We start from the raw sequence: 13,118 nt of genomic DNA, 5'->3' as shown, positions 1-13,118 counted from the left end.
TGTATTTAAATCATTGACAATGTGAATATACAAATTTACATATATATTTAAAAATCTAAGAAAATTCGAAAACCAAATGTTATTCTATTTTTATTAAGCACAAGAATGAACAAAAGAAAAATAATTAAAAGTCATTGGCGGAAACGAATTAACTAGTGTGCCACTTTCTATTTCCAGCATGTCTCCACTGAAAACGGTATATTATTTTCAACAAAGAAAGATACGGTCATACTGCAAGGACCTTTGGATTTTAACGTATAATAAGTTTTTATGGTTGTGTTTTCCTGATAATTAACTGATTTGTGATATTTGTGTTGCTTGAATAATGGTAACTCAAAGATTGAAATTCACGTATGTCCTGCTGAGACAGTTGTCCTCTCTTTCAGTGCCACATATCAAACTGGAGTACGCTGAAAATTGTGCTGGCCTTCCTGTCGCTCAACATTTTCTGGCTTTTGAAGGTGTATCCTCCGGCAGGAGATGAACCCCAAAAATGCCCACCTCCGGAGCTGACTCCTCGAAGTCCGGCGACCGTGGAATGTCCCTAGCATTCGGACATCGCCTATGCCCTGCTGCAGCCGCTGAACAGCTTGGACGGCTTCGTGGCTCCGAATAATTCGGCGATGCTGGCCTTCGAGAACATTGACTTGAGCTACGGTCGCTGGGACAATCAGCAGCTGTACAGGATCAAGGACTTTGCGTTGCTCGGCGAGCAGTACATGGACTCCGGGGACTCCAGTTTGGTTTGCCTCGCCACCCAGACTTCGGTGGAGCGCCTCAACTCGCTGCCCCAGGTGGCTGCCAATTGGCAGGGCAAGATGTCCGTGGCGGTTTTTGCGGCTGGCCACGAGGAGTTCGTTGTGCTGCAGTATTTCGTGACCTATATGCGTCTGTGCTTTGCCAACATCCGGGAGAATGCCACCTTTCATTTGCTCACCCCAAGGGACTACGACAAATTGCCGCGAGTGGCTGCTCTGCCGCTGAACATGAAGGGTAAATTCGACTGCCAGTATCCGGACAGAACGCTGAAGTCCCTGCTCAAGTTCCGTTCGCTGAAGACCCTGCAGTGGCGCCAGAGGAACACCTATCCCCAGAACCACATGCGGAATCTGGCGCGCAAGGGCTGCCAGACAAAGTACGTCTTTCTCACGGACATCGACATTGTGCCCAGCACGAACAGTGTGCCGCAGCTGAATCAGTTCTTCAGAACAGCCAATTGCACCAAGAGCTGTGCCTACGTGATCCCCACTTTCGAGATAGACGTTAGAGCCACGTTTCCCCGCTCCAAGAACGCCCTGCTGCGATTGATTAGGAAAGGCTTAGCACGACCATTCCACGAGAAAGTCTTTATCTACAACCAATATGCCACCAACTTCTCCAAGTATGTGTATACCCAATTAGCTTTTAAAATGCATCTCAGTTAATATTAAATAATTGCCTTTTAGGTGGCTATCCACAAACACAAATGAGACGGAGGTCACAGTGAGCCATATCGTAACGAACTTTGAATTCCTATATGAACCATTCTACATAGCCATAGACAATGCACCAGCACATGACGAAAGATTTCTGGGCTACGGCTTCACCAGAAACTCTCAAGTAAGTAGTACTTGTATCCACATATATATGCAATCGTTTACGATTTACTTTTTGCAGGTTTATGAGATGCATTTAGCTGGCTTTCAGTTCTATGTTCTGTCCCCCGTTTTTACCGGACATTGGGGATTGCAAAGGAAGCAGGCGAGACCAGCTTGGCGAGAGCAGCAGAATAATGCAAATCGCAGGAAGTTCGATGTTTTCAAAAGCGAAATATTTGTGCGATACAAAAACGATCCACGCTTGCTATTGAAATCCAAAAATAATCAAATTCTAGTTAAATAAAATGTCAATAGATGAATAGTATTTAAATGGTTTGTGTTTTAGAAAGTTTCGTAGTAGAAAGCTCGTAGGCCAAATCTGGCTATTAATCTGTAATTGGAATTGGAAAGCAGTACATGAGCTGAAAGAAGACAGTTCATATCCAGTTATTTAAATTTAACGTTAAAAAATTAAACTAAACTAATAAATTCAGTGTTTATTTGTGTCATTACGAGAAGATAAATATCCCTCTATTATTTCGACTCATACAGCTTCAGAAAAAAATCACAAAACAAAAAAAAAAACAAGTGTTTAAGGGTAACCATGTGTTTTTAGCAAATGTCATATTTCTTTGTCTTTTAGTGGGGTGAAATACAACTAAAACTTAGTAAAAAAAAAAAAAACTTTGCAAAAGAAAATCGCCGAGGGATTTGAAATAAAAATAATATAATATTAGTATATCCGTTAAACGTAGAGTAAAAGGGTATAAGATATATACTCTTGGTCAAGGTCCTTAGCCTGCCTGTCCGCCTGAGCCTGGGGATCTCGAAAACTATAAAGGCGAGAGATTTGGGATTTTAAATGTAAATTCTAGATAGTTTGTTTCGAAGTGCGGCCAGGCACATTTTAAGGCTCACAAAGAAAGCAAAGGTTTACAGTTTATTAGGGCTATCAAACAAGCATTTTCTAATTAGAAGTTACGAATATTATTGTAAATTTTCAGCAGATGGCGCCACCTAAAACCCGATTATTTTTAGGAGGCATATGTAATATTTTGAAACTGTGAACTGGTCTTCAGCGTAGGCGTTCCAAAAGAGAGAGAATAGAGAGGCAGGGGGAGGAGTGTTATCCGTGGGCTTTCACGCGAATGTGGAGGCAAAGCAGAGGCTGCGAGGATGGTCCGTGCGAAGCAAAACAATGGCCACCAAATGCCGGAAGGGCAAAAGCGCAGGCGCAGGACTTTCGCAAGCTGCGTGATATTCCACCCCCCCCCCCCCTCCACCCCCCCAAAAAAAAGCTCCTATCGCCAGCGCAGGACAATAAAAGCTTGGTCCTTCGGCCAGCGCTTCGCAGTCTGTGGCAAACAGAAGGCCCAGTGGATCATTGTGAGTGCTAGAAAAAAAAAAAAACCAAAACCGAATTCCAAAACGCAATGTGGCAAAGTGATTGCCATCTCAGCTACTCCAAAATCGGGCGAAACCAGGTGACTTCGAGACCTAATCCCAATCCGATCCGGCTGTAAAAACCCGCCGCAGGTGAGACCCAAATCCCTGGCTCGCTTTTCGGCGCTTCAAGGCTGCCAAAGTCTTTGTATTGCGCCTGTGTTTTCGATTTTTTTTATTTTTCGTTACGGCCAGTGGGACACAAAGGAAAATGCGGATAAAAGAGAGAAGGGGGTTAAAAAGAAGCAGACTGACCCACCCAAACCGTATCGTGGGCCCCAAGCTGTTTGCTCAATTAGGTATCAGTTTTCCAGCGACAGACGCATTATCCTGCGACGCCTGCAATATCAGTGTCCTTATGGCGATGATGATGCCATGTCCCCCACCAGAGGCATTCCATCATCGTCATTGCTGCGCTGCCACCAGCTCGATATTGATATCCTGGGCGGAAGGACACCGAGAAGCGAGCGAAACAACAGAAGCTCCCTTGTCAATCCACCTCATCCTTGGACTCAATTGTTTACCTGGTGGGCGCCCTTCGATGTCCACTAATTGCGCTTCGAGTGTCGGCAGGAGCAGCCAATTAATATCCAATTTGTGTAATTGTGCCGCACCCGCTTCACGTTCGAAATTCTAATGCCAGTGCCCCCAAAAATAAAATATACATATAACTCACAAAGCACTTCGCCGACCATTTGAGCGTAAAAAACGCAGCTAAAATATTCATTTCGCGCGCGGTGGCAAACGCTTCTCGATAATGGCAAAGAACTCACTTTCCGACTGATTTTATGACCACCAATTCGACAAAGCTGCAGAGCGAGAAACATGTCCTCGAAATCCTCGAATCAAGTTTCAAAAACTTACATTCGGCCAAAGATTAGGTCTTTAAAATTCAAATCTGAATTTTTGTTCTCAAAATATATTTTGATATTACTTACTTATTTTCTCAATCTTAAAGAACATTTTCCAGATTCAGACATTATAAAATTAAGATTTGGCTGTCCTTATAAGTATTGCCTTCAAAACAAGATAGTTTTAAAAAAATATAAAAAAAGGATTACATTGAAATAATTGTATAACTTTTTTAGGATTGTAGGATACAAAATAAATAATATGTTGATTTATGGGTTTATTGACATATACATTTCTTTGGCTATCCTTTTAAATATTGTCTAAAAAAAAAGTTAGTTTTAAATGAAAATATAAAATAGGAGTAAAATGATATAATTTTAAAACATGTTTTTGAAATGATAATAACAATAAGTATATTTATGGGTTTTATGACATCTATATTTCTATGGGTTTCCTTATAATTATTGTATTCAAAAAGAAGTTAGTTTTAAATATATGTACAGAAGGAGTTAATTTAACAAATTTGAGGATGAATAATAAGTTTGTAAATGGCTTAAATGACATCTAAATCTACATTTCTATGGGTGTCCTTATTTTTAAATATATATAAAAAAGGAGTTCATTTTGAGGATAAATAATGAAAAATAAGTTGACATATGGCTTTTATGACATTTACGTTTCCTTAAGATATACAAATTTTCTTTAAATTTTGGAAAACTGAAAGCTAAGTTTTAAGGAACCAATATTCTTAAGCTGTTAACCAGGCTTTTTTTTGTAAAGCTATCTATCTTATCTAACCGCCTTGAAACGTAGTTTCTTCCCTCAGTGTATTTTTTATGCTGATGGCCACAAAGTGGGTAGCGTTTTAATCAGGGAGAGCTGGCCATTTAAATACCGTTGCCATTATCCCAAGTCGCAGGAGCCACAGAAACAGTAACAGAAACATCCTCCGGATGGCGGTGGGCGGTGGGCAGTGGGCGGTGGGCGGTGGGCGGTGGGCGGTGGGCGGTGGACCAAGCCCGGGATGAGAAGTGTGACCTTGCTGGCGTCAATTGCAGTGCAAACAGGCTGCACTTGTTCGCTTTTGCGTTTGACAGGACCTCTGCCTTGGATTCTGGGCACTGGGCACTGGTCCTGGCAGCAGGATACCACAATAATAGGGCAACTGGGTCAACCCACTATTTATAAACGGCATTGGCCGAATATTGCCCAGGTATGGCTTCAATCCCTCGGCCAAATCAAGTCAAGTCAAGTCAAGTCAAGATTTTAATGCCCCTGTTTACGACAGCAGCAGGGAAAAACAATTTACTGCAGGATGGCACGACCACGTAACCAACTGTCCGGGCCGTAAAACTAGGATTGCCATGTGGATGTGCCCATCCCGTCCTGTCCGCTGTAAAATTAATGAGAATGTCAAATGCTCGCTGCCATTGCTCAAAGTCAAAAGTTTCGATTAAAGATTAAGTTGGCTTCCATGTTAAAGCCCCTCACTCCGCTGACATCCCGCGGCTCATCAACAATTCATAGTCCATTTCTCGGCAATGCATGCATTTGCATTTGCATCCGAGGGGGGGCCATCCTCACACCCACCCAAGAGCCAACTGTTGCTGAAATGACCGCCCATCCAAGGACGCCTTTGCCAGCTACTACAGTATTATTACAATGTAACGCACGACTATCCTAAAGAAATACCTTTTTTTTTTACAATTTCAATCATACACGAAATCGTGAGGCAATTTAATATTGTTATTATTTTAATACCATTGTTGGGGGTTTAAATCTAATAGGGAAACAATTAATTCTTAAATAAATAAATTTAAAAAACGGAACCAACTTGAAAGTATTTTAAAAATATGTCCTATCAAAAATCCTTAAGCTGTTGTATTTGCAAATATAACACTTTGTTTTTTAAGCTTCTTAGAATTCCAGGTTGCCTGCTTTGGGTATTTAATTTAATTACACAGGAACTCAGCCAAAAAACTCTACGACCCATTTGTCATAATTTCAGCTAAGAAATTAAGTGTAAGAATAACACTTTTAATTATGTAGCCTATATAGTTGGAGTTACCTTATTATTTTTTGCTCTTAATACACCACCGTATTACACAAAAAATTGGTCTATGATGTTAAAGTTTAAATCTCTGATTTTACACAATTTCTCCAATCTTAAAGTGTCTCTAAAAAATAAATATTTCATGGAAAACAATTTAGTACCTCTTTGAAACTACAGATAATATAACTTATATTTTGGACTTTTTTTTTTTTAAATAATTGCCTCTTTGGAGTACAGTAATTGATGTTTAATATTTATTTAATATTTTTGCACCAGAATTTTCCCAAGTCAAACAATTTGCCAAGCTCGAATGATTCGCACACAAGATTCTTGGTATGTGGGTACTTTTTGACTCAGAGTCTGGGGGGGATTCCTTGCAATTGTTCGGCCTTCGGGCTGATGAAGAGTACAAGATGGGGATTTGCGTGCATCCAATCAGCAGTTCCAGCAGAGGGAATCTGCCAGCCGAGTGAGTAAACACCGCCAATTGGCAGTTTATTGTCGGCAAATATGCCAAGATGAATGTTTGCTGAAATAATGTGGGCAACGTGGAACTGGAGCCAGAGCCACCTTTAACCTGTTCGGTGATGGGTTATCGATCAAAATGTTGATGTGGGTGGCGGCATGCAAATAGACTTAATTGGGTTGGATGCACCCACATGGAGCGCCTTCTTCAAGGACGTTTCCATCTGAGACATAATGAGCTTCCTCGGCGCAATAAGCATAATAATTGTTTGCCTGCGCCCAAAACACAGACTTTCTGCATCTCGGATCTTTTGGATGAGCATGCAAAAGTGGGTTTTGCGCAATCTGCATAGTAATGACAAAGGGGCGGGGTGAAAAGAGGCGTGGCTGGTGGGTGGTTACCCGAATATCCAACAACTTGAAACTATAAACAGCTCAGGTGTGCGGGCATAAAAGCGGTCAATTGCAATCTCTTTGTGGGCAAACAGATGCGGTCAAAATAATAGGCATGCTAATGAAAATTGTGTAGCCATATATCCATGCACCCAAAAACGATTTTTTTTAAATTAGTTGGATATATTTACTTCACATTTATATATATATTTATTTCCAAACCTTTAAATGAGTTACCTGTAAAGTATGTATTGAAAAACAATGTATTCGACAAATATACATTTTTAAAATATTTTTATCAAGTCAAAAAAGTCTTCGTTTTGTTAATAAGGATTAGTTATTAAATTAAAACTAAAGAAAGAATACCTAAAATGTCATCTGATTTAAAATCAATTATTCTGTTAAATAAATCGTGTTGATCCTTAAAAATGTTGGAATTTTTTTTTGATATTTATAAAGATTTATTGAACTTGGTGAAAAATAAATTTCTGGCTAAAATAGGTTTATATATAAAAAATATCCCTATTTATAATCTATATTCTCGACTTAGTACCGTCTTTTTTAACAATTTTTCAACTACAAAATCCTCCCTCCAATTTTGTCACTCATTTGCGAACTTTGTCATTTAATTACAGGTCGCCGATTACGGACAACCAGGTAATTTGCGTTGAAAGCCGAAAAGCTTAATTAAGCTAAACCCAAAACCATTGCATGCCATTAATCAAAAAGCCAGAAGAGCTGAAAAAACCAAAATATTCGTTGATCAAATTCAATTAAAATCGGTGTAGTTTATCTGATGGGATATCTGTGTTTATTACTCTTTGTTCGTAATCAAGTCACCACCTCTTCTGACAAACATAGAATTGTGAAGCTATTATCCTCTATTATCCACCCTGTCGTTATTTCTCTCACTCTACTATTCTACTCTGTTATTTTCGTTATTTCTGTACCCTACTGCCGTAACTTTCGATGTTGTCAAGTCTGCCGCCACATCCAATGTCGGTTCGAGTATAAAAGATATATCGCTGTAGAAAAGTAACCATAAGCCAGCTGCAAAGGAGGAGCAGTAGGAGTGGGCGTTGGCGTTGGAGTTGGAGGAGCAGCTGGACCCACATGGCGCCCTTCAAGCTCAAGTTCCGGATGGGCAGCTCGCGGAGCACCTCGCAGGAGCACGACCCGGATCCGCAGGTCAACGAGGCGCTTCTTGGCGCCCAGCAGCAGCAGCACCAGCAGCAGAGCCAGCATCCGCATCCGCATCCGCAGCCACTCCAGGAGGCGGTGGAGGCCAGCAGCAGCTCCAGCCTCGATCTGGCGGACTCCAGCAGTCTCGGCCAGCTGAGCAGCGAGCGCAAGTTGCTCCTGCCGCCCACCACCAACAGCATGCGACTGGGTAAGGACGACACTGTAGCATCTCTTATATACAGAGAAAAAAATTGGGCCTGCAGTATGGGGATATCAGCATAAAAACATATACATACATGAGCATATCAGAAATTGCCTACTGATTTTTTTAGATTTTAATATATATACACACAGAAATAAATTGGAATGTCACAAAAAAATAATGAACATGAATATATGGCAATAAAAAAAAATTGGTAAAACAAAATTCGAACTCTGGAGGACTTTGATAGATTTATTAAATTAGGTTCTATTAAAGGGTTATATACAGTTAGAAGACCGAATTTTTGAAAAAATTGTTTGAGAAAACTATTAAATTTAAATATCTGATACTTTGTACACTATTATATTTTAACTGTATTTTAAGACTTAGTTTTGGAAAAAATATTTATTTAGAAAAGAACTACAAAAGCTCCTCTCAGGAAAGGATCCTTCTAAATCTTTGAAAAGTCTAGGGACAACAGAGTTAGTTTCAAAATCCATTTTTAATTTTTAATAAATTATAATTGATTCTTATGATTGTAAAGCATCTAAAATAAAAATATATATCACAACACCTCTGTGACCAACTTTCTACATTGAAACTATTATTTTGTGACAGATCAAAAACAAAACTAAGCAAAAAAGCATTACATTTTTTTTGACAGATAAGGCTATAAACAAAAATAGGTATATTTATAGTTAAAGAGTTAACAGATTTCTTTGGCAGCCCTGTGTATCATGTTTTTTTTCTGTGTAGTACATTGCATGCCTGAGCACTCACATGACTGGGTAACAAAGTAGTTACAGATACTTAGTTTGTTCCATTAAATTCTATTCCACGCACGATTCCTTTATCCGCTATTGCACTCACCTCCTTTTTGAAATCTCCTAAATAAAGTTAGAGCTTAACATTGAATCTATGATTATTGTTGCACCCTTTGTTGCTAAACCTGGCGATTCTTGCAGGCTACCTTAACCAGAGCCGAACTCCGTGCATCAACGAGTCATTGACGGATCCGGATGCGGACACCGTGCCCACCACCCCACCGCCTTCCTACGAGCATGTGCTAGAAGAGGTGAGTTTCGGGAGCAGCTGCAGTTGCAACTTTAATCGTTATGGATTGGAGTAATTTGGGGTAGTAAGACTGAACAAATTGGGGTATCTTATGTTTTTTTAACTGCTGTAGCAGATATATCTTACTTCATAAGTACCTCTTCAGCAAGAAGCAATACAATTTTGCGCTCCCTCGTCTTACCCTATTTTTTTTAGGATACTTGCATAGGTCGCTTTTCCGTATAGCCATTTTTTGAAAATATAAAATTTTGTTAATTCGTCAAGAAAATCGCCATTAATTTTAAAACCACAATTTAAACGCAGATTCTTAGAAAACTAAACCACAAACCAATAGATTTATGCCTTTTCGAAATCGGATTTCGGAGAGAAAAGTTAAGCAATTAGAACTGCTGGTTTTAGGTTAATTTTCAACGAAGCTATTTTTGGGAAAAATAGAAAGGGGTTACATCATTAAAATATCGAAAAAACGACCCGAAATTACAAGCCGACATTTAAATGCAGATTCTTGGAAAATTAAGTCTCAAACCTAAAGAGCTAATCCTTTTTAAAATCAGATATCTTTAAGAAAAGTTATGGCCTTGAAATGGCTGGATTTAGGTCAGTTTTCTGCAAAGCCATTTTTTTACAATGTAAATTTTGTTAAATCGACAGGAAAAACGCCATTTTTTTAATAGCAAAATTTAAACGCAGATTCTTAGAAAACTAAACCACAAACCTATAGAGGTATGCCTATTCGGAATCGGATTTCGGAGAGAAAAGTTATGGAATTATAACTGCTATTTTTCGGAAAAAAAGAAATGCAGATTCTTGGAAAATTGAAGCACAAACCTTTCGAGCTATGATTATGAAGTTTTTTGTTTTTATTTTTCATTTTTTGCTCAAATGCTTTATTTATAAAAATCAACAAATATTATTGTGTGGTTTTAAAACGACTGACCAATTGGGCTCTCTATTTGGGCAGGTAGGGTTTAGACAAAGCAAAACCAAAGCAAATCGAGCACATCTCAAAAGTATTTTATATTTCAATGCCATTGCCTTCTGCCTTTTGTGATCTCCCCATCCAGAACACTCGGCTGTCCCAGCACCAGCGACAGTTGTCCCTGGACAGCGCCACTCCCAACCAGAACAGCCGGCGCAGCTCGGCGAACAGCTCGCGGCACAGTGCCGTCCAGCTGAGTGCCGCCTTGGAGCAGCTGGCCGGGAATGGCGGCGCCATCTGCAATGACCCGGACTGCAGGCAGAACCTGAACAACAACGGCACCGCCAGCCACGGCAACCACAACCAGAGTAACCAGAACAACCAGAGCAGCCAGAACAACCAGAGTATCAACAACAACGACGGGGAGCAGATCTTCGAGGGCGTCACCGAACTGGAGCTGCGGAGCGACGACGAGGAGCAGCTGAGCATCAACGAGTTCCTGCTGGAGACGGAGATGGCGGCCTCACCGTCCCGCCGTCCGGAGGAGCGGTATGCGGGGGCCGGGGAGGACGAGGAGCAGGGTGGCCAGTGCCAGGACGACCAGTGTGCCCAGTGCAGCGAGGAGCGGGCCTGCGGCGAGGGCGGTGGCCATGGGGCGACCTTCGACGGGGATGCGGCCAGCACCAGCAGCCAGGCGGCGGCCTCGTCCGCAGGTGGCCACAACTTCTACGATCCGCTCCTGAATCGCGGCAGCTATGGCAACTACAGCGAGGGTAAGGCTTTAAACCATTTAATGTTTAAGTATACAAGTCAGTGGCCAAATCTTTATTTATTATATGATTTATTATATTATTATTAATTATTATTAATTGTTTTACCTATATTAAAAATAGGAATAAATAAATAAATATAAATATTTCCTTGACCTTCGGTTGATCAGGTTGATTTCGAAGATGATTTCATATTAAGGCCGCGAATTCTTGAGCTTTATTAGCAATTCGGTTGTGTTGGTTTAATTATTATTTTATATGGTTTTGTCTTGCGCTGAATTCAGTTTGTCCATATATGTGTGCTAAATTGAATAGTTTCTATACTGTAGTCTAAGTCCTTTCTTTTAAAACACATAGTTTTAATTTGAAACTATCGTGGTATTTATTTAATACTCATCAATTTTTCATACTTAATACTTATAATTCATGCAACAATAGTTTAGTTTCTTTTACAATTTTTATTGAGTGTAATAATTCTAAATTACCTTTAATTTATTTGAACCCCCTCTTATACAGGTGGCAATGGAAGTTCTGGAAATGGTTCCAGCAACGGGCAGTTGTGCCAGGAGGCTTGCTGCACCGGCTCCGCCTCCGGATCGACTGCATCCCGCAGCGGACTCAGTGGTCGGCGGCAGCAGAAGCAGCAGCAGCAGCAGCAGAGTCAGTCGCCCAATTGCCACACCAGCCTGCTCACGCCGGAGATGATGAGCAACAAGACGAGCAAGGAGATCTACAAGGACCTGGCCAAACAGTGGGGCATCACCTGCAAAATGTCGGAGAGTTGTCGCTGCATGGACTGTCAGAGTCACTACTTCGACTGCGACTACGATGATGTGAGTTTCCTTAAAGGGGAAAGCTATATCCTCCACCTAAAACCCTTGCTAATCCCCTCCAGAACGAGCACCAGAAGACGGATGGCGGACTGGGCGCTGGCACGCCCATGTTTATCAGCGAGGTGATGCACGGCTCGGGATGCAACATATTGTAGGGGGTCCATTCAATCCGATGGACACATCCCCCGGGGATTTGCTGAACAACTACAATTATTTATCCGTATTGTACGTGTTGGGAAATGACGTCATTTCACGCAATTAGCACTGAATGTTTGCACATTATTTTAAGGTAATGCTGCACTGATATACGTTATTATAGGGGAAATCGGGTGGAACATTTGTGGATTGCCAATTGGCCAGCCGCTTTAGAGGCTTTAAATTTGGGGGACAAAGAGAAACTACCATCGAATCAGGCGGTAAAAATATACATATATTTTTGGTGTTAGCCGTAGGACTTAGGAGCATTGGTATGAACAATTAGAACGGGAGGGGAATTATGAGGTTACGAAATTAATTGATAGGTAATTCTACCCACCTTGCAAACGAACATCTAAATATCCTTGCAGTGTGTTCTTTTCTAGCAGTGCATATTTGGAGGTTTATATATCCCAACCTTTTGAGCTTGTCATTTCGACTCCTTCATAAGTATTTCCCTTTGCTGCTTTGTCCCCCCTCCGCAATGTTTATATGTATTTTTCTAAGTGTACAGAAGAGGTCAGGAGCTAGATGAGTGGCATTCCAGTGCCCTACTCTCCAGAACAAAACTCAAAAGCGTTTTCAAAACAATTTGGCAGAGTTCTAGGCGAAAGTACTTGAAAATAGATGACACTGCTAGTCAATGATAATTATATCCACATAAAAAAAAAACAATAGAGTAAGGAAGTCGGCACTATTGTGTCCGTTTTTAGACCCAAATCGGAAAACAAAATGCCTAGGCACTCTGCAAATGCGAAAGTTAACTTCATCGAAATGACGATACGAACCTTAATTATTTACTCGAACAAACGAATATGCAAAACTTAGTCTGAGGGTTAATATGGTCCTGATTTAGAATCGTTGCTTTATGTGTATGCTAAAAATAAATTTGCGAAGATGAAGCTGGTTTCACTCGACAAATCCACTTGATTCTATCTTTGAAAATGTCAGTTAGGCAGGAAAACACACAGAAACGAACAATTGAACGATGAGCAAGCAAAAACCGACTAAGTCTGTTAGCTGTTAGAGGGAATTAGAAAAATTACATGTAGAATGCGAAATCGAACCACAAAATAGGAGGAAATTAAATACATTTTCCAATAGCTGTGTAAGAGGAGAGCCCAAAACTCGTATCAGCATAGAAATAAATTCGAAATGGA

The 13,118-nt window shown here is 40.5% G+C and overlaps 2 protein-coding genes across 4 annotated transcripts; both read left to right on the top strand.

Annotated features, from left to right (window-relative positions):
- The first annotated feature begins 40 nt into the window (after nucleotides 1–40).
- LOC128253843 (beta-1,4-glucuronyltransferase 1) lies at nucleotides 41–1,902 on the top strand. Its single transcript, XM_052982527.1, has 4 exons — nucleotides 41–328; nucleotides 387–1,381; nucleotides 1,446–1,599; nucleotides 1,657–1,902. The coding sequence occupies exons 2-4, from the start codon at nucleotides 624–626 to the stop codon at nucleotides 1,879–1,881; spliced, it is 1,137 nt and encodes a 378-aa protein (XP_052838487.1). The 5' UTR covers nucleotides 41–328; nucleotides 387–623; the 3' UTR covers nucleotides 1,882–1,902.
- Nucleotides 1,903–2,940: 1,038 nt separating this feature from the next.
- On the top strand, nucleotides 2,941–13,117 carry LOC128253918 (homeobox protein prospero). Of its 3 annotated transcripts, none has more exons than XM_052982624.1 (7): nucleotides 2,941–3,113; nucleotides 7,419–7,440; nucleotides 7,764–8,173; nucleotides 9,133–9,242; nucleotides 10,306–10,933; nucleotides 11,447–11,763; nucleotides 11,826–13,117. In XM_052982624.1, exons 3-7 carry the CDS (start codon nucleotides 7,897–7,899, stop codon nucleotides 11,916–11,918), a joined length of 1,425 nt encoding a protein of 474 aa, XP_052838584.1. In that variant the 5' UTR covers nucleotides 2,941–3,113; nucleotides 7,419–7,440; nucleotides 7,764–7,896; the 3' UTR covers nucleotides 11,919–13,117. The 3 variants fall into 3 exon arrangements, with proteins under 3 accessions (XP_052838584.1, XP_052838586.1, XP_052838585.1); XM_052982625.1 differs by having other exon boundaries at nucleotides 2,945–2,963; XM_052982626.1 differs by lacking the exon at nucleotides 7,419–7,440.
- Nucleotide 13,118: the final 1 nt, after the last annotated feature.

Source organism: Drosophila gunungcola (assembly GCF_025200985.1).
Source record: "Drosophila gunungcola strain Sukarami chromosome 2R unlocalized genomic scaffold, Dgunungcola_SK_2 000004F, whole genome shotgun sequence".
Taxonomy (NCBI): Eukaryota; Metazoa; Arthropoda; class Insecta; order Diptera; family Drosophilidae; genus Drosophila; species Drosophila gunungcola.
This window is presented reverse-complemented; position numbering and strand designations above follow the sequence as displayed.